This window comes from Cavia porcellus, unplaced genomic scaffold (genome assembly GCF_034190915.1).
Source record: "Cavia porcellus strain 051 isolate PalLab524CR breed Dunkin Hartley unplaced genomic scaffold, mCavPor4.1 scaffold_18, whole genome shotgun sequence".
Classification (NCBI taxonomy): Eukaryota; Metazoa; Chordata; class Mammalia; order Rodentia; family Caviidae; genus Cavia; species Cavia porcellus.
This window is the reverse complement of record NW_026947501.1, coordinates 27,967,415-27,993,413: the sequence shown is the minus strand read 5'-3', so window position 1 is coordinate 27,993,413 and position 25,999 is coordinate 27,967,415. Positions and strand designations below refer to the sequence as shown.

At 45.5% G+C, this 25,999-nt stretch overlaps 1 protein-coding gene across 3 annotated transcripts in view; it reads left to right on the top strand.

Moving 5' to 3' along the window:
* Slc4a5 (solute carrier family 4 member 5) overlaps positions 1-25,999 on the top strand; it is a 113,376-nt gene that overhangs the window by 64,802 nt on the left and 22,575 nt on the right. For all 3 annotated transcript variants that reach the window (XM_063229609.1, XM_013151558.3, XM_063229611.1), the window contains 12 exons: positions 5,262-5,422; positions 6,220-6,375; positions 7,508-7,603; positions 8,606-8,661; positions 11,849-12,006; positions 12,368-12,455; positions 13,409-13,563; positions 13,954-14,142; positions 14,848-15,022; positions 17,069-17,202; positions 17,855-18,126; positions 22,063-22,121. In XM_063229609.1, coding sequence (XP_063085679.1) covers positions 5,262-5,422; positions 6,220-6,375; positions 7,508-7,603; positions 8,606-8,661; positions 11,849-12,006; positions 12,368-12,455; positions 13,409-13,563; positions 13,954-14,142; positions 14,848-15,022; positions 17,069-17,202; positions 17,855-18,126; positions 22,063-22,121 — 1,699 coding nt within the window. The remainder of the gene's footprint in view (positions 1-5,261; positions 5,423-6,219; positions 6,376-7,507; positions 7,604-8,605; positions 8,662-11,848; positions 12,007-12,367; positions 12,456-13,408; positions 13,564-13,953; positions 14,143-14,847; positions 15,023-17,068; positions 17,203-17,854; positions 18,127-22,062; positions 22,122-25,999) is intronic.

Genomic DNA, 25,999 nt, shown 5'->3' with positions numbered 1-25,999 from the left:
AAGGTCATGAGTTCGATTCCTGACACCAAAAAACAACAACAACAACAACAAAATGTAGCCCCTATATTAGCAGCATCACTGCCACCTGGTGACTTGTTAGAAATGTTCAAGTTCTTGACAACCCTCCCCTGGCCCCAGACTCACTGAATCAGAAACTCTAGAGTAGGGCAAAGCAATCTGTACTTTCAAAGGCCCTCCAGATAATCTCATCATGTGCTTCACTTTGAGAAGAGTGTTTGTTATAGGAGAGATAAGCAGAACACCTGGGAGAAGCCTTGTGGAAGGATGGCACATTGCTACACAATGGGATACAGGCGATAAGAGTACCCCAGACCATATTCAGAAGGGATCTTCACACCAGCAGTATCAGCAATCCAGGATCTTGTAGCAGTGTAGAATTTCAGACCTATCCCAGACCTGTAGATAAGACAAAATTCCCATGCACATTGAAAGTCTGAGTCACACTGATATAGGGTATATACTGTAAATACATTCCAGCAATAAAGCCAGGGAAACTAAAGCACAGAATGACCATGCCAGAAAGGAGCCTGTAGGGACCCCACTAGCCCTGCAGTTGGAATAGTCAGAGCCAATCCTAGAGGAAAGAGGCTGTGCACACTGTTGTATGAGGAGAATGTGATATGTGTGCCTGGGGTTATGTTTACCTGCACTGGGACAAGACAAGTCAAGCAACCCTCAGTCCCACCGCCCTATGTGGCTACAGAGTGGCACACTGTTGACTTATCTGGAAGCTTCCTTGGCCAGGCTGCTCTCCTGGTGGGGTAAATGTTCAGGTATCAGCATTTGTAAGAATATACCCAAGTAATGCCAACAGACAGTCAAGGTTGAAAACCACTGCTTTCAATCTTTCATCCTCCATGTTTCTTTGTTCCACTGAAGGTGAAAGTGAGCTGAATTTCTAGCTGTTGCCATTAAAGACACAAAACCAGCTGGGCATGATGGCACGGGCCTGTAATCCCATCACTTGGGAGGCTGAGGTAGGAGAATTGCCATGAGTTTGAGGCCAGCTTGGGCAACATAGTGTGTTGAAGGCCAGCCTGGACTATATGGAGAAACCTTGTCTCAAAGACAAAATAGAACAAGACACAAAACTAAGTTTAAGTCATAAGTTTATTAGTTTATTATTTATATTTACAAAATAGTTGCAAACTGAGTTTAAGTAATGTTTATTAGTTTATTATATATATATATATATATATTCCAAAACAGTTCCATAAAGATATGGACCTAGTGAAGTCATCTAGTATCCTAGAATTTTTCTAGTTTTTTTGCTTTTTTCTAGAAAAAATCTTGCTATGCAGTATGGGCAGGCCTGCCTCTTGAGTATTGAGATTGTGGGTATGTGATGTCCCAATGCACAAAATGTGGGTATGTAATGATGGGATTGTGGGATTACGGGTATGGTCGTGTCCTGGAACTTTTAAAAATACAGTTTTCAGGATTCTAATAGTAGGGTCTAGCTCTGTTATTGACTTGAACATGGACACAGTTGCCTACTTTTCTACAGACCATATTCAGATGGCTTGGTGCCCTTATCTGTCTGTATATGGAGCAAATGTTTGGTGTGTGCCTGATACTAAACAGTACAAATAGTTTGAGTCAAGGAGGAAGAAAAGATGATTTTTTTTTGCTATTTAGAGTTCAGAGAAGAGACCTCAACAAGGAGGTATTCTCTTAGTCAGCTCCTTCTAGGTTGAACTGTGTTTATACAGACAGAGCTGTCTTCCAAAAACATGTGTTTTAGTCACTTTCTTTTTGCTAAAAGAAAATACCTAGAGCTGGACATGGTGGCTCACGCCTGTAATCCCAGCACTCGGGAAGCTGAGGCAAGAGGATCATTACGAGTTCAGGAACAGCCTGGGCTACCAAGTGAGTTCAGGCCCTGTCTGAACTGCATAGCAAGATCTTGTCTCAAAAAGAAAAGAAAGAAAGAAAATACCTACAAAGAAAGAAAGAAAGAAAAGAAAGAAAGAAAATACCACAATTTAAAGGAGGAGAGGCTTATTTTGGCTCACAATTTAGTCCACAGTCAGCTGGCTCCAAAACAGACTTCCGTGGCAGAGGTGCAAAGATCTGGTCTCTGGCTCCAGCCCCCAAGTTTTAGGTTTTCACTTTCCAGGCCTCTTCTAATCACATCTACCCAATTTGTGCCCACCTCTGGCATGTCAGTTGCCTGGTTAACTTATCTCATATTTTTGCCAACAGGATCAAGTTAATCAAGAGTTAAACACAAAGTATCCACAATTCTGTGAAGAGGCAATCCAAAGAAAACATGTTCAGCCTCACTAGTAATCAAAAGAATGCAAATGTTGTATATTTTTTTCAATTACCAAATAAACAAAGGTGAAAATATCAAAATACTAGAGTTTGAGATACTTTAGGAAAATGTGAGAGGCGCATCATATACACTAGTGAGGGTGACCATCAACACAAGCTTTTGAGACAGCAGTTTGGTAATATCTGTCTATCAACCGCATAAAAATGTATAGAAAATCTACTTCTGAGAATGTATTCTAAGGAATTGATTGATTAGGAGCCAAGGATAGCCAAGCCAGTGTTGTTTATAGTAAAGAATAACTAGAAATAAACTAAATGTCTGCCAAGGACTGTTCATCTCAATTATAGTACATTCATATGATGGAAATATAAAAAAAGTCTTAAAATGATATGAACATTTATAGGCATAAAAGATATCCACTAGGCATTATGTCCTTAGGCTCTGTGGTGCCATTAATGTAAAGTTGATGCATACAAACACGCACGCGCACACACACACTCACACATACACACACACAAGTACTTACATGCATGGGGCCATCTGGAATGGCAGCCTTGGACATATCAGCCATGATGTTTTCTGGTTGTGGGGGGGGGGTCTTACTTTCTTCTTCCTTTTTTGTGTCTAAAATTGCAAAAGTTATATTCATTATTGTTAACGAATAGCTCACACTAACAGTATATCTTATGTGTCAGGTACTTCACTAATTGCTAACATCATTCTTCCTGAATAAGGTAATAAGAAATTAAAGAATGTCCTTAAGTCCACTCCAGAAAATGGCGGAGCTGGGATTCAAAACCTTATAGTCTTGCTCCTCAGACTTGGCTGTTGCTACACTAATGAGCCCAGTGGTCTACAGTCTCTGAAATCCTGGCCTCCTCAGCAGTCCTCCTTTTCTCAAAAGCAGCAACTGTTAGCTTCGCAGAAAACTGTTATCCCAGTACTCTGGGAGGCTGAGGCAGGAGGATTGAAAATTTGAATCCAAAGCGTGCAATTTAGTGGGACCCTGTTTCAGAAAGTACACAAAAGGGCAGGGCATGAAGCTTAGCACGAGGCCCTGGGTTCCATCGGCAGCACCGCACACATATGCACAAAAGAAAATAGCCAGCATTAGTCATTTGACATGCATTCTTCCAAAACTTTCCTCGGGAATTTTTCAGAAGTGTGTGTGTGTGTGTGTGTGTGTGTGTGTGTGTGTGCACGCACATGTGTGTGTGTATACATATACATGCATGTTGTCTTTCTGTTTATAAAACAGGATGGTGCCCCCTCCCTTCAGTATGTAGGGTTCGCCCTCATACTTTGTATTTATCTCTGGAGAACATGAGATATGTGGAGCAGACGTAACCATTCTTTCACTGGAAACTGCTGTTTTTCAGTTCTTCCCCTTAACAGACAGCTGCAGGGAGCAGCCTGCACAAGGCTTTGGGTGTAGCAATGTGGTATATTCTCCGGATAAGCCCCTAAAAATGAAATCACTATGCTGAGAGGCATGCACACTAAACCAGAAAACGCCCTCATCAAACTGCTACGCCCCCCGCCCCACAGAACCTGAGCAGTCAGGGCCTCGTGTTCCTACGCACACAAGAAAGTGCCAATCTTTTCAATTTTTACCAACATGAGAAGTGAAGATTGCTGTTTGACTTGTAGTAATTTAAAGCCGTTGATTACCAGTAGAATTGAGCATCTTCTTATTTATTGGTCATGTTTCTGCTCAGAATCATTCACTTTTTACTGAATAATTTGAGTTTTTCTTATTAATTTGTAGGAGCTTTATTATAAATATTTGTCTCTTGATGCTCTGTTTTTCATCGGACATTACTTTTCTTTGCATTTGGTTAATGTCTTATTTTTGTATGAAGGTTTTTGTTTTATTTTTATGTAATCAAACTTGTCAGTTTTTTCCTTTATGGTTTTATATCTTGTTTAGGATATCCCTCTCCACAGTATTCTCCAAGAATATAATACTCTCCTGCATTCTTTTCTAGTACATTTACATTTTTGTTATAGGCTTGATTTTATGTTTATACTTTAATTCTAAAAGAATTTAGTATTTTTTAAAGACAAAAAGTAGAAAAACTAGAAATAAAGTTTTAAAACAGGCTAATAGGACAGTAACAATAACTAATAGACTGTGTATTGTTATCTTCACAGTAATTGCTCAGAGTACAAGATATAGACATGAAATACTGTCCAAACCATATTAGCACAAATCTTCCATTTCACCAAACTAAGAGAAACTCACTGTATAACTAACTGTCCTAACGATCTTGTGTATATATGTTTTCTTCCTTTCTCCTTTACTCTATCAGTTTCTCTTTCCTTTTGAACAGTTTCTTCTCACTTTACAATATCTATTGTATGTTTTGGATCTTACTTACTCTCTCAGGTTCTTACACTAGTGAGAGAATTCAATGTTTACACCTGTCTTATTTATTTCACTAATGAGTATGCTCTTGAATTGCATCCATTTACCTACAATAAAGAATTTAGTATTGCATTTGGTGAAAAGTAGGGATTTAAAACTTTCTAAATTTTTAGGCTTATCATCTTTTAAACAATACCTTTAACAAAACTCAACTTCCCATGGGTGCCCTGTGTATTTCTAGACTGCTCTGTTGGTCCCTTTGTGTATATCTTATCTGGAATCACTTTACTTTATTTACTTAAACATCTCAGCAGCAAGTTTTTATATCTGCTAAGATATATCCTATCCCTGTTTCTCTTCTCTTAAACTTTCTCTAATCCTCTCCAGAAATTTACTTTTTCAGAGGAACTTCAGAATTAGATCATCATGGCCCTAAAATATTCCCTTGAGATTTCAGTTAGGGCAGACAGAAGCTACTTACTAATTGGAGGTTAATATCTTACAAAGGTGGGCTCTAAACTCTGCTTGGGAGACTCAGGGAAGACCTGTCCTCAGGGCACTGGCCATGCTGAGCCCCATCCTTACCCCTTCCAGGTGGATAAAGTTTGAAGAAAAGGTAGAGGAAGGAGGCGAACGCTGGAGCAAGCCCCATGTGTCCACACTGTCCCTGCACAGCCTCTTCGAGCTCCGCACCTGCCTGCAGACAGGGACGGTGCTGCTGGATCTGGACCGTGGCTCCTTACCACAGATCATAGGTGAGGCAAGATCACCTCTGTATCTCTCTTGTGGTTCCCACAAACCAGGGCATCTCTCCTCGCTTCATCCCACCTGCAAGTCTGTGGGACTGTCCTGTCCTTGATACCTTCCTGATTCTACAGAAACCAGAGGGCTGATACTTCCCAGTCCACATCCCAGCAGCTCCAAGTTTCAGCACCGTTTAGAGCCCCATAGTGAGCAAACAAATTGTTCTCCGAATTGCTGTCCAGCAATGCAACAGAATGGGACAAAGGCCTCCTAGTGTGGTCAGAAATACCTATTGCCATGACAACCTATTTCTTTTCAGGATAAAATGAGTCATTAGGAAATTAACTCCCACTTAAAGGAGTGTCAGAGAGGAGGTGGCTTACCTTGATTGTCCCTAAGAATGTCTACAGTTTCATTCTAGCACATTTGGTCTTGCCAGGAGTATTTTACCTAAAATATCTTTCTAAAAATAATTCATTTTAGGATTAAACCCATGTAGTATGGTTCTTTTGTACTTCCTGGAGCACTCAAATGTATTACTTAACTAATTCCTCACAACATTGATAGAAGGAGCAGAAATTTCTGTATACACCTATACATACACACAGACACACATGTACCCAGAACGTGAAGAGACTGAAAGTTTCTACCTGGGTTTCTACCATTGGTGGCAAAGTCAGGAGTATTTCCATGTCCTTTGTCACCTTAGCTCACTTGCAGTCCCACTAATAACAGGTAAAACTGAAGACCCCCACACCCGGGTTCTACTCTGTCCCTCATGGACAAGACATGTTTGTTTCCCACCCAGATGATGTCATTGAGAAGCAGATTGAAGATGGCCTTCTGCGGCCAGAACTTCGGGAGAGGGTCAGCTATGTCCTTTTGAGGAAGCATCGCCACCAAACTAAGAAGCCCATCCACCGCTCCTTAGTGGACATCGGAAAATCAGTCTCCTCCACCTCAAGTGAGTTGGGCTATCTGTGGGTGTCCACTGGCTAAGGAGCAAGTCTCAGGCCCAGGCCCAGGGGAGCCTACCTTGGTGGCTGAGAATGTCTGACTTCATGATCCTGGACAAATTATGACAATTCCTCAGGCTCCTTCTCTGAAAGGCCCATGAGGTCCTCAGCAATACCCCAATGTTGTCCCCACCACCAGAATAGAGATTGCTGAGAAGAGCTGGTTCCCAGCCCAGGCCACACATTATTGTTCTTTGGGGTTTGACACCTGGAGAATTGGATTCAGTGGTCTGAGGTCTGGCCTCAGCTAGGGGCTCCTTGTACATACACTCTTTGAGGACCTATCAGGGATGGTATGCTTAGGAAGGGCCTGAGAGCTTTCCACAGGATCCCCAAAGAGACATCAAAAGCTCTGCAGAAAACAGAGCTTATGGAGGTGGTAGAGGGGCTGGGTTCGAAGATGCCAAGGCTTACACTTCTGGCCACAGAGCTCATTCTGAAAAGCAGAGCAAGGGACCATCTAGGGGGAGCAGTGCCCACCTCCAGCCCTCCACTCTCAGGATCTGAGTCAAGATGCCTGCAGACCCAGTCAAGGGTAGAGTCGACAGTTACTAAACAAAGACCTTAAGGAAATTCTTTACGTGAATTGTGTTAAAATGGGAAAGTGTTTAACATATCCAAATAAGAGCATACTCAGCACTTCGTGTTCCAGACACTGTTTGGAGTGCTATTCCTGAGTGAACTCACTTCATCCTCACAATAACCTCTAGTGTAGGTGCTGTTCCCGTTGTCCTCAATTTAGACGCCTGAGGCACAGAGAGGTTAAGTGACTGACCACACAGCTAGTAAGTGGTGGAATTAGAAACCAGCCCAGGCCGTCTCTCACTCCTAGTGCCAATATAAACAACTGTACCTATCTCACTTTAAACATTACAAATGTTTTCTCTGTAATCTTGTTCAGACTATAAACTTGGTTCCAAAAAACAAGTTCTTCCTGGAAGAGAAAGAGACACGTCTCACAACCCGGCTTTATTTAGTTAAATGACCATACAAGGATATCAGGCTAAGCCAAGAGGCTGCCCTGCACCAGCCCTGCCAGTGGTGCTCAGGGAGCCCAGTGGCCTCTGTTCCTCTCCCTAGGCCGGAGCCCTGCCCGGAGCCCTGCAGCTGGGCCAAGTCTGCGCCGCTCCACAGAGGACCTGAGGATACGGCAAAATACAAATTATGGACATCTGTGTGAGTGTGTGCTCTTCCACTGGGTGAGAGCTTTGTTCCTGGTGCGAAGGCTGTGAACTACATTTCCATGGATGGAGGAGGAGAGCCCAGGATCTGGCTAGGATTCTCAGGATGCGCCAAGGGAAAATCTAATGTTCACCTTGAATCCGGGCCATCCTCAGGGCCCGAGTCACAGTCATAAAGTCCAAATAATTGTTTGAAAAGTGAGGTCCTAAATCAGTTCCTGACATGATCAATAGCAACCCTATGTTCTGCTCATGTGGATCTTAGTCTCCACTTGGGTTTTCACTCAACAGATCATTTCCCTGTTTTCTGGTAAGAAATGTTTTCTAGAAATGAAACAAAAAGCCTTTCGGGTCCTTTTCCTCCTGAGCAGTAAGACAGCATTGCCATTCTTAGTAATAGTCTACCAGACAAAAGAAATGGGGGCAGAGCCATAGGATGGACGAGGAGACCTGGGCAGTGAAGGTCACAGGCAGGCCTTTTCCAGTGGCTCATGGCGGTGAACAGTCAGGTGAGCTGTGAGGAAAGAGAAGAGAGAGATTGGGAAATGAAGAAATAAGAAAAAGCAATGTGAAGGATTCTTTTCCTCTAGATAATTCTACTCAAATGTTGACATAGCAACAAGGGCATCCCAGGACTATGCTTCGAGCAGACTGGAGAGATGACTGGGTTTTTCTCACTGTCATAATGTCCAAATTCTCTTAGTCTCCTCTGACCTTATTATCCTACTTAGAGCTGCCATAGGCAGTGGTCAGTAGGCAGAAAGGGCTTAAGAAAGACTTACACTCAGACACCGTTGTGTGTGGTGTGCATCCCACCCACACACAACCCCATTAGGGCTTGTCCCAGGACTCAAACCCCAGTGGGGGAAGACTCAGAGAGGAGGAAACACATAACCAAGTCTTGGAGGATAATAGGAGTTTTCCAGGAACAAGGGACAAGAAGACAAAAAGACCTGTGAGCAGCTGCCTTCCCCTAACAAATCTTCTTCTCTCCTAGGTCACGCCCAAAGCAGAAGCATGAACGACATTTCTCACACTCCAAACACAGACCAGGTAGTAATGCCTCTGTACGTAGCTGCAGTGGAGGACCATGGCAGGGAGAAGCCTTTGGTTTTAGGGGCAGAGTCCTTTTGGGCAGAACTCACTCCTATGAAGGAGGGCAGTCCCCAGGAAGGATCCTGGTGGGAGCTTGGAGCTGCCTTGGTGACTCCATTCAGACCATCAGTGAGGCCCTCAGTCCTAGCTGTTGGCTCCAGTCAAGCCCTGGGAAGAGTGGGTGATGGAGAACATAATCAGATAAGGTGCCGGCTGTCCCTGAGTTTGGGATTTTGTTGAGAGAAAACCAGCACACGCAGCTACCTTTCTCCCATATCTCTCAAGTGCCTTTAACAGCAGCATAGTGATTGAGGCTGGCAGAGAGGAAAAAGTGAACCTCCCCGTGGAGAGAGCAGTGACGGCTAAGTAGTCGGATGCCCTGGAGTATGTCGTCTTCCTCAGATAGGACACTAGAACATGGGCCCTTGTCTCCCACTAGCACAGCTGAAATACCCTTGATGAGATCAGAATCCTTCAGACTCCAAGGCCTGCAGCCGAGAACCTGTGACTGCCTAGGAAGGCTGAGAAGGCTCCTAATTGTAACTCCTCCATACCTCAGGGGCCTAAGGCCCCGTAGTCCCCGGGTCTGTGCCTACAGGAGTAGGAAGAAAGGTGACCATGAAACCAAAACTCAAGGAGGGGTTTAAGGTAGGGGAATCAGAAACAAAAGAAGAAGCAAGATAAATCATATACAGGAACAAATTTGTTATGATGAATATGGTCATTATATATGGCTAAAATTACCAATAAAGTTTTTTTAAAACATAAACACAAAACATAAAGAAAGAAAAAGAAAGAAAGAAAGAAAGAAAGAAAGAAAGAAAGAAAGAAAGAAAGAAAGAAAGAAAGAAACCTGAAACTCAAAGAGAAGTCCTTGGAAGCTTGGGTGACCACCAATCCTTTAAGGAATCCCCAAGTTTGGTAGAAGGCAAAATAAAACCATCTCTTGTGTTAGTTTCAGGAAGTCCTTTGTGGCCAAAATATTATAAAAACAATCGCATTAACCAGCATTTAAGGCCCATGTACTGCATGTGCTGCTCTGTGCCGAGGTTGCCTGTGCACTCACAAAGGTGCTGTGTGTGTCCTTCCCATTCCACTGCTGAGAGATCACTGAGGCTTGAAGCAGTCCACTAACACACCCCACTTCATCCTGCTGCAAGGTGGCAGAACCTGGATTTCCCCCAGAGAGCCTGACTCTGGGACAGAACCCTATTTGGAACTAATTTAGGGATCTGTCAGTATTCTAAAGTATTATTTGGAGAAACACACCACTTTATTATGTACATAAACAGGAAAGCCATGATAACAAAGCATTATCTGATAGAGATATTTAATATCCTGTTTTAGTCAATGCATAAGTGGCAATAGCAATTGGCTGTCACCTTTACCAGGCAATGCTTCCTTGATATAAGGACTAGAATCCAGCCTGGTGCCAGGGTGTGTTTCTCCTGGCTGGCACCCAGATCTGCTTCTCAGCGTTTGTACATCTGCCTCGTACACCAGGATGCTCTTTCAATGCAAGCCCAGAAGCATCTGCCTTTCTTCACCATTGGTTTGTGTAGAGTTAAACTCCATGTCTACCCCAGTGAGTTCCTAGTGAGCACAGAGTGGGTCCACAGAGCACTGCTGTGTGTGCTGAGGAGCTGGGACAGTGTTCCCACAGGTCTGAGAGGTGGGCTCAGTGAAACCTTGGTTGGAAAAGCCCATATCAGGCTGTGGCAAATCAGGGTAGGAGAAACACCCCCATTTCTGGGATGCCACCACCCTGAGCTCCTAACCAAACATCAAACCTGCAAGGAAAGACCAAAGCCATCTTTTAATGCCTCTTCTGTCCTGGATTATAAGTGGGTTCACTGGGCCACTCCAAAGTGTTGCTTTCAAAGCCTTATTCTCTAGTGTGTACCGCCCACCTGTCCCTGGGCCCTCCCCATCCATTCAGAAACTGGCATGGGGAAGGTGGCTTCCCTGGCATACCAGCCCTCCATCCCAAAGATCTGCTTATTAATCTGTTGACTATGTCTGGGACAAAGGAATTATTTGAGTCTTGGACACTGGCTTTCCTGCATCTCTGCCCTTGGCTTAATCTTACTATATTATGATCCTTGAGGTTATTTCTGGTTGCCTGGGTAAGGAGTTTGGGGTTTCCTCACTGGATTTAAAACACTCCAACGGTGTGGCCCTTGCTCACATGCTATTTCTCATGTTTGCATGTGGCACAGTTCAGTGTAACACCCCCCACTCCAGCCAAGAGCCCAATCAAAAGGCAATCGTAGGCACAAAGAGGAACAACCAGTTGGAAGAGACACAAAGGACCTGTGTCTTCACTGAGTTGATGAGAAACAAGCATTCTTTGATCTTCCTGCGTTGGGCACATACTAGTCAGAGGGACCACAGGGAGGCTCCCTTGATTGTCAAAACGGGAAAGCCTCAGACAGTAGGAGATTTCCAACCAGTTCTCTGGAAGGGACCTGGGACCGTGGAAGTCTCCCATAGACTTAGAGACTGGGCCAGGGGTCCTGTAAGCCGGGAAGCTGGGGGCAAAGGGAAAAACAAACCTGTTCACCCTGACCTCAGGATAGGCCTCCTTCGTCTGCCACTACAGGTAGAGGCAGAGATTCTGGGAGCTGGGTTGTCAGTGCTAAGACTCCCGTCTGCTCAGGGAAAGGAGGCTGCAGGTGACGCCTGGGGCACGTCACACTCCAAGGTTCTTTCCTTCAACCCCTTAGCCCATATTTGAACACTTCTCACCCATTAAGGAATGCTCTAGGGGTCAGGTCATTGCGATTCTCTCCCATCTCCAATGGCTTAATAGGTCTCTGGGAGAGTATTGGGTTATTTCTTTCAGTTTCTTTTCTTCGTCAATACTGGGGATTGGACCCAGAGGGCTGACACTGAGTTACATCCCCAGCACTTTTTATCTTTTATTTTGAGGCAGTGTCTCATTAAGTGTCTATGTTGCCAAGGCTGAGCTTGAACCTGCCATCCTCCTGCCTCTCTCAAGAGCGCACGTGCCACCAGGCCCAGCCTCTTTCAGTCTCTCAAGGAGCATCTTTGGAAGTTAGGCCTCCAGTGCAGACCAAAGGGGCATGGGGGAGTAAGAGCATGCAGAGTATTCTGGGGTGTCTCCTTTCCCCCTCCCTAACAGAGGAAAAACAAGTTCATGAAGAAGATCCCCAAGGATTCAGAAGCCTCCAATGTGCTTGTGGGTGAGGTGGATTTTCTGGACCAGCCTTTCATTGCCTTTGTGCGTCTCATCCAGTCTGCCATGCTGGGAGGAGTAACCGAGGTGCCAGTTCCCACCAGGTAGGAGCCACTGAAACCCGAGGCCACACCTGTGGTGGGGAGCCAGCCTGATCCTAATGTGACATCAGCAAGCAGTGCTGTTAGGGACCTTTCTAAAGGAACAGAGGGACATCTTCTGACCAAGGATGCATTTTAGCTGGTTTATTTTAAATAATCATGAACAATAAAGAGGAACAAGCAGGAAGAGAAGCTGCTGGGTGAACTTGGGCAAAGAGCTTAGTGGAAACAAATGTCTTTCCAATGAATCTGAGATTCAAAGGAGGGAAACTGAGAAAGTTAACAATGCATACTGGTGAAGCCTGAAAAGTTCTTCTCTTCTGGTTTTCCTTCTCATTTTTATTCTCCTTGTTTGTGTTTGCAGATTTCTGTTCATACTGCTGGGACCTTCGGGAAGAGCAAAATCCTACAATGAAATTGGCCGTGCCATTGCAACTCTCATGGTGGATGATGTAAGTGGTGACAAGAAACACATGCGCCTGAAGGTCATGGCTTCTGCACCAGGGACTGCATTTGCATGCGCTGAGTTATCCCACAGGGACATTTGAGCACCTGCTGTGTCCTGGGCCCTGTGCAGGGTACTGAAGATACAGAGATTCAGGGAACAGTCACTGTCCTTTAGGAATACCTATCCAGCGAGAAGGACAGATCTGTAGTAAAAAAATTACCCATGTTAGCGGTTAAGGAGTTAAGGAGAGCTTCACAGAGGATGAGGCTTTACAGCTAAGGATGAGCAGGAGGCAGTAGGCCCAGCATGAGCTTGGGAGACAGGCATTCTAGACAAAGGGAGCAGAGCTTCCCTTTGACATGGTTCAAAGAAGCTGGATGCAAGTGAGGCTAGCTCAGTACAAGAGCTCCAAGGGCAGAAGGTGACTCCAGAGAGGTGAGCCAGAGACTACACAAAGCCTGTGGGCAGAGCCTAGCATTCACACTTTACCTCCAGAGTGATGGGGAGTTAGAGGACTGTAAACACAGGCATAACCCAGTCAAATCTGTGAGTCAGAAAACACGCTCTGGAGATGCCATGCACCCTGACCTCCTCCAAGTGGGGAGGGCAGGAAGTAACAGTGCATGTGAATTATCTGAGCCTCTCAAACTGGGCTCTGCAGAGGTTTTCTAATGTGCTTTCTCTGCAAGAAACTGAAGCAAGGAAGATCAGGTCACTCAAAGTCCTCCAAAAGGATTGTGGAGACCTGAGCTTTAGTTCCCAGGTCTTCCTTTGGTGCCAGCTCCTTCCTGTTGGGTCCTATCTTCCCTGTCAGGCCAGTTCTCATCCATCCCAGCTGGCAGCACACCAGCGGCTGGAGTGGCTCCTCTGAAACTAACTGTGCTGAGCTCCTGAGAGGTGAATACCTGGGCCATGAGAAACACAGCTGACCCGCTGTCCTCCCTTGTTTCCCGCCAGCTCTTCAGTGACGTGGCCTATAAAGCCCGAAATCGGGATGATCTGATTGCGGGAATTGATGAGTTCCTGGATGAGGTCATCGTGCTTCCTCCTGGAGAATGGGACCCAAATATTCGCATTGAACCACCCAAGAAGGTGCCCTCTGCTGACAAGAGGTGTGTGTGTGTGTGTGTGTGTGTGTGTGTGTGTGTGTGTGTGTGCCTGTGAGGGGTGGGGTGCTGAGGGGAAAGAGAGAGAGAGGCAGGAACAAAAAGGACTTCAATTTTATTGGTATCTTTTAATTTATATAAAATTTACATAAATTTATATTAAATTTATATATTATATAAATTTATATTAAATTTATATATTATATAAATTTATATTAAATTTATATAAATATGGTTAAATAGGACATGGGTAACAGTGACCATTTTCTGCATTTTCCCGTCTTTTAGGATATTTTGTGAATTTTTGGAGAGGTTAGGGGAGCACTGCAATCAGTCCTTGCGCGGCAGGACCCTTTCCTTCACCGGGAGCCCCACTCCTAACTCCTTCTCCTCCAGGAAATCCGTGTTCTCCCTGGCCGAGCTGGGACAGATGAACGGCGCGGCGGGAGGCGGCGGCGCCTCTGCAGGCGGAGGAGGCGGCGGCGGCGGAGCTGGCGGCGGCGGGGCTGGCGGGGCCGGGGGCGGGGACGACGCGGAGATGCCGGCCGCGCACGAAATTGGGGAGGAGCTCATCTGGACCGGAAGGTGCCCGCCGCAGCCCGACCGAGATCCCGCGGTGCTCCTGGCTTCTCTCCTTCCCAGCCCTGCTTCGGGGTCCTTCTCCTTCTGTGGGTCGCACCCACCCTGGTCCATGGGTCTGACCGCTGGGGCCTTTCCTTCCTTGCGCCCTCTTGGATCCTGGGAAGGGTTGCCTCATAAGAGGGGGCTGCGGGACCCAAATTTTTCTCTTTGCCTTTGATGCAAATATGCACTTCTTAGGTCTGCCAAAACACAATACGGAAAACGAGGTGGCACAAAACAGCCGAAAGTTGTTCTCACTCAGTTCTGGAGAACAAAAGTTCTAAATCGAGATGTCCACAGGGCCATGCTCCCTGGGAGGCTCTCGCCTCCTAGTTTCTGGCAATCAGCAGTTCTTGGCTTGCTGCAGCGGGGCACCAGTTTCCACCTGCGTCCTCACAGGGCCTCCTGCGTGCGTGTGTCTGCCTTTGTAAAGAGTCGTACTGGATTAGAGCCCACCCTAACAACTTCATTATAGTTTGATCATATCCACAAAGGCCCTATTTCCAAACAGTCACATGATATTCTGATGGAAAGATCCTTGTTCCCATCCACTCCTGATCAACTTGCCTTCCTCACCCCAGTTGCTGCAGGACCCTGTGAGTAGCCCTGTCCCTGCCCTGTCCCTGGGCTTGTAGTGAGAAAAATAGCTCCTGGGCCTGTCTCAAGCAGGTTCTTTGGCGGACTGTATCTGGATATCAAGAGGAAGCTACCCTGGTTCCTGAGTGACTTCTACGATGGCTTCCACATCCAGTCCATCTCTGCCATTCTGTTCATCTACCTCGGCTGTATCACCAATGCGATCACCTTTGGTGGGCTTCTGGGTGATGCCACCGACAATTATCAGGTGTGTGCGAGCTAGGGACTTAGGTGTGAATGCTGGAAAATCTGCTGCCACCTAGCGACGAGAAGCTTCATCCTGTAATCCCAACACCAAGCCTTAAGGCACCACCCAGGTCCAGGTCATCACTATATTTTGTTTGCTTGCTTGCGTTTTGAGAGAGAGTCTCACCATGTAGCTCAGGCTTGCTTGAACTCACTATGTCACTCAGACTGGCCTTGAATTTGAAGCGATCCTCCTGCCTCAGTTTCCTAAGCACTGGTATTACAGAAATACACCACCATACTCAGCTCAAAACCATCACTGTTTGTAACCCTTGATAATAACAGCAGTCATTACTAAGGACCAAATTTAAGGATGATATAAAAAGGTCATACTTTAAAGAAGAATCACCTGCTTTGTTATTTATTTGATACATTTCCCAGAAATACTTGAGTGAATTTAATCAGCACCATTATTCACATTGCTAATTGTGGCCTTCTCCCGTACTTGTTTTATTATTTATTTATTTTTGAGACACGGTCTTACTACGTAGTTCAGGCTGGCCTTTAACTCACTATGTAGTCCAGGCTGGCTTTGAGCTTCTAGCAATCCTCTTGTCTCAGTCTCCTAGTGCTGGGACCACAGGCATGTGCCACCATACCCGGCTTCCATGCTTTTTAAAAAACCAACTTTTATTAAGTTGGAGTTGAAACTTTTACAGAAAGAGAGTAAGTTACTATCATGACAACAACACAAGGAAAATTTTAACTCACCCGAGATGCCTGTCCATATCCTAGGTAGTCTTCTCCATCGGGTGCCTTTAGGGTAGAGCCGTTGGAAAGCTCAGAGCTCCAAGGAAAGGCCCATTATCTCAGATAATTTGAGATCAATGCCTATTGCCAGCTTGCTTCTCTCTCCTTAGCTTCATCTCGAGTGTCCAGCTGCCTCCTGGGCATGTCCATATGACTGCCCTGTGGACTCCCCCATTTCACAGGTGACATTGCCTCTATTCTGTTCTCTCCTGGTCTGCTACTCACAGGCCTCTCCCAGCATAGCAAATGACACTGCAGTTCACCCAGCTGTCCACAGCAAAAACTAAGCATCACCCTTAACTCAAAACCCAGCGTCCCCTGATGACTCTAACTCACCTCTCAGGCCTCATTCAGGATTCTCTTTCTCATATTTCTGCCCTGCTCACTCATTCCACAATCTGTTTCTCATCAATCTTGGTCATCTTTAAGTTCTTCAAAGACATGTACCTGTTTGCTCCAGACTTTGTACGCACTTTTCCCTCTTTGGGGTACTTTCTCTTCCTCCACTTTATTTCCCTGGCCAGTCCCTGCTTTCCACATGTGTATGTCTAGGGTGACCTTCCTGACTGTGCTTCTGTGCCACCCAACTTATCACACTCCCAGGTGGTGGCTCTCATTCAGGGGAAGTTTTGATCCCAGGTGACATCCAGAGATAGTTTTGGTTGTTATAATTAGGAGGGAAATGGCTACTGGCATCTAATGGGTAGAGATTGGGGTGCTGCTAAACATTGTACAATACATGGCACAGATCCCTAACAGAGAATTATCTAGCCTGAAACATTAGTAGTGCCAAGGTTGAGGAGCCCTACTGTGTGAAGGTTGGCTACTGGTCTGTATACCCCACCAGGCTGAAGATGTGCTATCTTGTTCACTGAAAGGTCTTCAGTGCCTGGTAGATGGCAGGCTCGAATAGATTGTGAATGACTGAATGATCAGACACCAAATATGTGCTTGTTGGAGGAATAATAGGTGAATGACCTGTCCTCTGGGAGTCGGATGGACACAGAACAAGCATATCTACTGTTTGCTCGGCCCTGAGCTACGAAAGGGAAGTGCCAAGTGATCTTTATCCAAACAAATAAAGTAGCGCTGGCCATGGTGGCAAGTTGCAGGGTAGACAGTGAAATTAGAGGAACAGAGGACACAGAACAAAGGATGGACGCTTGTCTGGGCCCTTGGAGAGCTGGCGAGGTTGCACCCTATGTGGGGAGACCCTTTCACCTCCCCTTACTGTGCCTCACGCTTCTTGCACCCCCAGGGAGTGATGGAGAGCTTCCTGGGCACTGCCATGGCCGGCTCCTTGTTCTGCCTCTTCTCGGGACAGCCTCTCATCATCCTCAGCAGCACCGGCCCCATCCTCATCTTCGAGAAGCTTCTGTTCGACTTCAGCAAGTAGGTGCCCCCTAGTGGCCCTCTGTGCTTGCTTTTGCATTTCAAACCACTGGGGCCAGGGCAGAGGAATAGGCCCAAAGGAGAGACAGGGGTAAGAGGTGTCAGTCCCATCCTTAGCTCTGAGAAGGGCTGTCAGTTACTCCTCCTGATTCCTGCTAGCTATTTGCTTTTGGTTATCTTAGCATAGCCGTTAGAGAGCAATTCAGGTAGGACAAGAGGAGAAAATTTACCTATTTAGCTCACGAGCAGTTATGATTTGAAAGCTAGGGTAGTATATTAGAAATCTATAGTGTTGGAGATCAGAATGCTGCACCCTGACCCAGGAAGTCCAGTCATCCCAGGGTCAGCTGCCTCAGCTACCACACAGAAGTTGGATCTAGCCCATCTCTAAATCCTCCAGCAGACTTACTTATCTTAAATCTTGTTTTTCACTCCCCTGTGAATGTCTCTTACCACCATGTGAGCACAGAGGTGTCTTCACACTTTCCTGCCACTCCCATTACATTCTTCCCACACCCATGAGCTCTTGCAGTCCCTAGAAGGGCGTCTGTGCCACGGAAGAGAGAAGTGAGCTGCTCAGGATGGGTGTAAGGAGCAGAGTAGAGGCAGGAGCCCCAGACTGGAGGCCCCCTGGTTCCCCTCTGCTTTCCAGAGGCAATGACCTGGACTACATGGAGTTCCGCCTCTGGATTGGCCTACACTCAGCCATCCAGTGCCTTATCCTGGTGGCCACAGATGCCAGCTTTATCATCAAGTATATCACCCGCTTCACTGAGGAGGGCTTCTCCACCCTCATCAGCTTTATCTTCATCTACGACGCCATTAAGAAGATGATCGGAGCCTTCAGGTACTACCCCATCAACACGGACTTCAAGCCCGACTCCATCACCACATACAAATGCGAGTGCGTCGCCCCTGATACAGGTGACCGGTAACCCCAGACACCCTGGGCCTCTACTCTCTCACTCCCCCTTGCCCCAGCTCTTCAAAATGCAGGAGAGTGAGCCTGTGCAGGAAGGGGCTGTTCAGCCAGGCAGTTACTGTGCCAAGGGAGCAGGGTTTTGAACTTAGTTTTTGGAAGGAAACCAAAGGAACAGTAACCTATTATAGTAAGAGACACAATAGGGTCTGAATCAGGAGAGTGTAGGGATAGCTCAGGAAGGAGTAAGGAATGGTTTGCCTGAGTGTAGGGTGGACAGCTGCCCACACCAGAGGTAGATGGTGCCTCAAGTTCCTCCAGCCCTAGCAGCCCTCCAACACACTACTGTCAAAGTGGTCACATATCTCATAGGGTGAGACCACAGCAAAGGGATGAATATCCCTACAAACTGAAACATGCCAGGGTAGAGGATGTGCCAGTCATTCTATATGAAAACAACTGGAGAATTTAGGGCTATTCCACCATTTCAAGGAGGGCATCTTTACCCTCTGTAACTACACGATGAAGGACGAGGGACAGGAGTTCCAGGGACCAGATGCTGGCTAGGTTTAGGGAAAAATTAACAAAGGAGGGGTCACCATCATGGATGGTATCAGCCCCTTTGGACTGATGCTAGATGTCCATATGCCAAGGGTGTTGTAGAAAGGATTCCCACACTGGGTGGGAGGAAGAATCTAAGTGGACTTCCTGTGGACTTTCTTTCTGGCTAGAAATCTGACATCCAGAAAGTTAAGGCTCCCCATATATCTGACCTGCTAGCCTTCTTCACTTGCGCCCCTAAGAGTCTTCAATAGGATACACCCACAAGGCCTAAGCTGCCATAGTGGAAGCCAGAGACCCCTTCACACTGCCTGACACACCAACTAGACTGGGCTCACAGAGAGCAACCTGAGGTCCAGAGACACCCAAGGTCACACCAAACCTGAGTTTCCCTAGTTGTAAAGGAGTGATATTAATGTTGGCCCTGCTTAAATCTATGCTCAGATTGGGTCAGAGGAAGTAAATAGGTATTAGATTGCTCAGTCCCTTAATATTACTATGGCTGAAAAACTGATCATCAGACAATCAAAAATATTTGCAACATAATTATCAGGGGTCCTACTTTAGGTTTTATGGAAAATAAAGTTGCTCTATCTGCAGGAAGTTTAGTTTTGCCAGTGCACTGATTTTGTAAAGAAGTCTAGACTTAATTTTTGTTTCTCAGTTTTTTCTGCCATTAATTTTGAGTTATCCTTACCCAGAACACTGAAAAGATCCTACCTTCAGGCTCTTATTATTCTTCCCCATAGCAGATGCTGCCTTGGTAGCCCAAGCCCCAGCTGGGACTCATGTTTTTCCTTGTGGTTTCCAGACTCTGAATTCATTGCATTGAGCACTGACTTTCCACAGGCACAGAAGCATATGTTCAGAAACATTCTAACTTCCAGGCCCATATGAGGAGCTTTAGCTACTCTGAGGATCATTTATCAGCTGGAAAATCCACAGCCAGGGGTGTCCTGGAAGAGGGGATGGAAGAGCATACACAGTCGGATAAAGGGGACATGATAGAGCCATTTGTTGTCAGGTACCTTCCCTCTGTGCTTACCCAGGTGCCTGATGTCACCTCATTCTTTTGGGTCACGCTGTTGTCCCAGGTCACGAAGTGTGATCCCCAGAGCAACATCACCAGGACCATCTGGAGGCTTGTCAGAAATGCAGATTCTGGGGCCTCACCCCAGAGGTACTGAATCAGCAACTCTGGATCCAAAATATAACAAGCTTTCCAGTGCTTCTGATGCACCCTCAAGTTTGAGAACCTCTGCCCTACTAAACTGTTAGTAATACTGTGCCATTTCTAGTTACCAGTCCATTGTATGAGACCTTTAGTTTCTTCACAGCATAAAGCAACTGCACAAGTTAGTTTTGATTATGAAACTGTGGAAAGTGAAGTCCTAGATATCTAGAAGACTAGGGAGTGGGAACTAGCTAGTTTCATCCTAGTCTGGGGACACCTACTTACTACATTCCTGGCTTTATACTGCAAAACCCAGTCTAGCTAGGGCATACTATCATTCTTTTGTCACTTTTCATCATAACATTTTGTTTGGGGGCTCTCTCTTTTTTTTTTTACTTACTTTTGTTTCCATTGTAACTGATTTGTATTCTGTTTATGAATGCTGCAAACACTGATTTGGCTGCTTTCAATCCCAAGTGAGTACCACTTTGTGAACACCAGAGCCTTTCTGGAATTTTCTGTGCTATATTTCTCCATCTTCATCTCAAGTGACTTAGCCCATCCCTGAGAAGCTCTCAGGTTGTCTGGCCCGAAGATGATGGATACTGGAAAATGTCTGGATTCCTGAGGTCAAGCATAGGCAGGAGGTCCTCTAGTGTTTGTGTGCGGAGCCCTGATTCAGCCTTCTTACCCAGCTTCTTGTCTGTGGCTTTAACTGTGCATGATGTTCTCTTGGTCAGTAATGTGAGGGAAAGTAACAGATGTCCCTGATTTCTAAGAAGTGAAGCTGTCTTCATAACAATACTAAGAATCCTTGGGTTTGTAGACTTCTAGGAACATTTTGTCCCGGTTTGAAACTGAGTTCTTTAGTAACCAGCCACAATGTACAGGATTGAGCAACATAGAGGAGACTTGTGACCATGTCCTGCCCTGTTGGTTTATTGGAGGTGTCAAGTGGAGTCTCAAGATTAAAATCTTCTCCCTGGGTTTCTAACCAAATGTGGATAGTGGCAGCAGCCAAATGGGGCTTGCAATGATTTTCAAGCTATTTGGCTGTACACTGGCCTGTGTACAGGCCACCCACCATCCCTGGGTCTGCTATAGAGAGACTACTTCCTCTGCCTTGCCTGGAGAACGGTGAGGAGGAGCTGGCTTTCGCTCCACCCTTAAGGTTGGCAGGAAGAAAGAAGACAGGCAGGGGTCTTACAGAAGACCTTTGTGAGAATGGCCACATCCCCTGGGGAGCTCTGCCTGTGAGTGATGTGCTGTCCCCAAAGGAAGCCGCAGGGAGACCAATGGAGAGTAGAAGTGGCAGTGGAAGAGTCCATGTGGAAAAGAGAGGATGCAGATTACGGTTCTTCTAATTGTCCTCATGGACTTGAAGGGACCCTTAGATGCACTTAAGCACATGGCCCAGTGGACAGCCATGCACGACAAGAGAGCAGCACCTTTGGGTTCCTGATGTTCCTCCAGGTCTCAGATGTTTTCCGATTAGAGAAGATACTATCATGGCAAATAAGTTAGGACAGGCCCAGCTGACCTTAAAAAGCACGTGTGCAGAGGGGCCGGAGTGAAGGGAAGTGTGGGTGCAGGGGAACAGGACAAGGAAGCCCAGTGTGCAGCGTGGGAGAGTCACGGCTCTGGGCCATGCTGCCGGGGTAGGTCGTAACTCTGAGTGTGAGCTGTGTGACCTTGGGCAATGGGCAAGTTAACTTCTCTGGGCCTCAGTTACCTCATCTGTAAAACAAGGAAACTTTGTAGAGATTTGGGAACTTAACAAATGAATACATATAAGTGTTTGGCATAAGTGCAGGGCATGGAATTAGTTCTTCAAAAAGTTTTTAAGTCTAACAGCACAGAAATGGGTCTAGTGGGCAGCAGGGATTCACAAGGCGCATCAGTCAAAGCTCTTCTCAGTACCAGTTTCTGTATGTTGATTTTGAAAGCCAGCTGTGCATCGTCAGGCCACAGCCATCCTAGACCCAGTGGACCCAACTGTTCTGGTTCAGCTGGGGCCTGGGCTCCCTCCCATCACCCTTCCCTCCCCAGGGTAAAGTGGGGAGGGAAAAGGGGCTGGGTATGAACTTATGTCACAGTGGAAGCCAGTCCTTGGCTCCAGGAACCAGAAAGATTCAGGAACGCAGGAAGGTCTGTGCCACTGCCCAGAAGCCACTGACCCTTCCCCATGTTGTGTGCTCATCCACAGTGAACACAACTGTCTTCAATGCCTCAGCCCCGCTGGCACCAAACACCAACAGTTCTCTGGTAAGTCCTTGCTCCTCAGACCATTAAAGTGCTTTTCCATGGTTTGTTTCAGATCGGGGTGGGTTGTATGTGAAAAAAAGAGTTGAGAGTTGGAGAAACTCCAACAGTTGAGAAACTGAGACCAAAGCACAACAGCCTAAACTCTCAGACGTTGACCCCATTTGCAGAGCTTTGCAAATGCATACCTAAGTATATACTGTAAACATCTCATTTAAGAACTATGCCTCATCCCATTAAATCCATATGCATAAATATGACACAGAAGGGAAGGAGAGGGAGGGGAGAATGATACACAAGGCTACACACATCCTTTCTTTTTCATCCTTCTTCCATGTCTTTCCCCCTCCATGAGGGCCCTCCCACTTCCCACCAGCAATGTCAGTTCCCGTGGTTAATCAGGGCCCCACCTCCAGTGACTCTGACCTGTCCTTTGCACTCCCCACTCCCCTTGATTTTCAGGTTTCATCTGCCTTTCCCAATAATGACAAGCGGTGGTCCATAGAAGCCTGAGTGGATTTAAGAGTAGGAAGTTCAAATTCAAGTGAAGAGTAGCACCTAGAAAGCCTGCAGACTGTTAGTGTTCCTGAGATTGCTTCATGAATTGCCTGATGGCTCTATCTCCGCATACCCCAGTTGGCAATTTGATCTAAAATTTCTCAAATATCAGATTTTGAGGGAAGAAGTATAAACTCATCAGTACCTGCTCCTCAAATGTGCAAGATACTATGTACACTGAGACCTAAAATGAAAAAAAAATCTGAGAAGCCAATGTGTGGTGTGTATATAATGGTAGCGAGTTTGTGTAGCATGCACGTGGGCCTTGGTTCTGTTGTCAGCATCGTGAAAAACAAACACATAAACTAAAACATTATCTTAGTTACTTTTCTCATTGGTAAGACAAAATACCCAATACCTGAAGTTAAAGGGGAAAGGTGTATTTAGTTCACAGTTTGTGGAAGTTTCAGTTCATTATCAGCTGGCTCCAAGGCAGAGTAGCACATGGCAGAGGGGCAACGGTTCATGGTGGTGGAAGACAGCAAAAGCAGCAATAGGGCAGAGACTGTCTCTTTCCGTCCCTTATATCACATTCAGTCTAATGAGATTAGAGCAATGCCCATCCAATCAAAGAATTAATCCAGCAATTATCCACCCTTAATCCCACTGTTGCACTACACATCAATCACATACTCTAGATTAAAAAGAAACTGTATGACTGCATGAGACTTTGGAGGAACATCTAGACACAAACCATAACAAATACCAGTGTGGCCTCTGTCCTCCAATTTGCTTTCCAACCTGAAAATCTATTAAATGACACAAGCAAAATGTGCCACACATCAAATACAGGCTGCACATGTACTTCTGATCTTGGTGTCAGGAGAGGAGCCGTGCTGGAGAAGCCAGGGGGAAAGCCTCATGGAGAGAGTGGAATGTACTTTAGTGTTCCAGGTTGAGAGGAGGTTGGCTCCGTAGAGAGGAGCATATTCCAAGCACAGGGAACATCACAGAGCAAGGGGAAAACACAAAAACTGTGCAGGGGGCAGTGGGTAGGCTAACACGGGTTGAGGGTACGAAATCGCATGGGGAAAACCACAGAGACAAACTGGAGAAGAGTCACTGAGGCCAGGTGAGTACAGGTGCATACAGTAGATGAAGCCCCAGGATACAAGACAGCGTGGGAGGGCTGCACCCCAAAGCTCCTCACTCCTATCAGCTCTTGCGTAACAAGCTGTGGTCAAAATCCGTGAATGAAGGCAGCAGCATTTATGATTCTCATGCTGCTGTAGGCTGGCCGGCTGTCCCGCTGGCCCCCCTCCTACAGGGCTGACTGAGCCAGCAAACCTGCTGAGGGGCCGGCCTCCTGCAGAACAGCTCCGAGGGCTCCTCAGTCCTTCGCACAGCATGATGGTCTCAGTTTCCAAGAGTGAGGGCAGAAGCTGCTAGGCCTCTTGAACTAACTCAAAGTCTCTTCCTCCTTAGTCTACGCAGTTTAAGGGCCAGTCCAGATTAAAAGGGGTGGAAAATTGATGTCTCCTTTGACAGGAATATCATCACTGTCACGCTGTGGACACTGTGTGGACGCAGGGAAGTACAGTCCCTTGAGGATCTTATTTGTAACGAGTTATTACACTTGTCTTAATCCAAACATTTATTATAACTAGTTTCAAGTATCTGTTTACTTCATTACATAGCTGTTCTAAACATTTCCACATTAAGAGTTTTTTTGCAACAAGGTCTCCCTCTGTAGTTCAGGCTGGCCTTGGGCTCACTTTGTAGTCCAGGCTGGTCTTGAACTTGCAATGATCCTCCTGCCTTAGTCTCCCCAGTGCTGGGATTACACTATACCCAGATTTTCCACATTAAGTTTAAAAAATATGTATTACTGTACAATCAGTGTGGAAATTCCTCAAAAAATTAGGATTGCAGGTCCCATTGGCCCAGTTATTCCTCTTCTGGCTATCTTCCCAGAAGAATTAAAAAACATTGTACCACAGCGATATATGCACATCTATGTTTATAGCATCACTATTTGTAATAGCTAAATCTTAGAAATAACTCAAATGCCCATCAACCAACAAATGGATAAAAAAGATGTAGTCTTTTAATACAATGGAGTATTACTCAGCTATAAAGAAGGAGAAACTTGAGACTTTTATAGGTAAATGGATGCAGCTTGAAACCACAATTATAAGTGAAATAAACCAGACTACATGTGTAAATAGCATATTGTTTCCCTAGTGTGAGAAGCTGAAAAAGTAAATAAAATTCAAGATGTACAATAAGTATTGTAAAATGGGAAGAAACCGTTCAAAAGGAAAGAGACACTGGGATGGGGGAAAGGAGAAAAAAAAAGGAAAAGCAAAAAATGTATTATATATAAATATTATATATAATGTATAAATTTATACAAAATAGTAAGATAGTTATATTAGTGATTTCTCTTAGTTCATTGAAAAGAAAGGTTTGTGCTAATGTTGGTTGGACAATTGAATGCCTATATCTTATACTCTGAGTAACTAATTTAAAGATAACCATATACAATGGATTAACCATTGTTACTCTCCTGTTATCTTGTTTTGAAACACTCTATAAGTGTTTAAAAAGTCTATTAAATTTTATTATAAATTACTCTCCTTTTCTTCATCTTATTATTCTTAGGAATATATGAACACAGTCATTCTTTAGAGATTGATTCCAGAATCCGCTAGGAATGCCAAAATTTGCAGATAATCAAGTCCTTTATATAAAGTGGTGTCTTACTTAAATATAACCTGTGCCCATCTTCCCATATAATTCAAATCATCTCTGGACTATTTATAATACATAATGCAATGTAAATAGTTATTGTATTATATAGTTCAGGGAATAGGAATAGGAGAAGGTCCATACATGCTCAGTCCAGAGACAATTTTTTAAAAATATTTTTGATCTGCAATGGGATCAATCCCATAGATACAAAGGATATGAATACAAAGTTCAAATCCTTTGTATTTATATATCTAATTTCCTTGTTTTGCGTGTCCTGGATTTTAAGATCTGGAACACTAAGGGAGGAAGTAACTGAAATGTCCCAAGAGGGACTAGTAAGGTTGTGATAGAGGGGAAGGAAAGGAGAGACTAAACCGTGAGACCCCAGGACAGAGGTGTCAGCAAGGCCACCCGAGGCTGTTCACCAAGCAGGAGCCTGGCCTGCCTGCCGAGGGACAGGGCTTCCCCTGCCCTCACACTACTCCTTGCTAGCAGAGCCTCGTGTCCTCTGGGTCAGCTCCTGATCGTCTCAGAGAACTGCCTGCTTGTCATTCCGTGAGCCAGCCTGTCCCTGGCATCCCACACTGGTGCTGAGGGTTCTACTGTGGAGGGCTGGGGCCCCTCAGAGC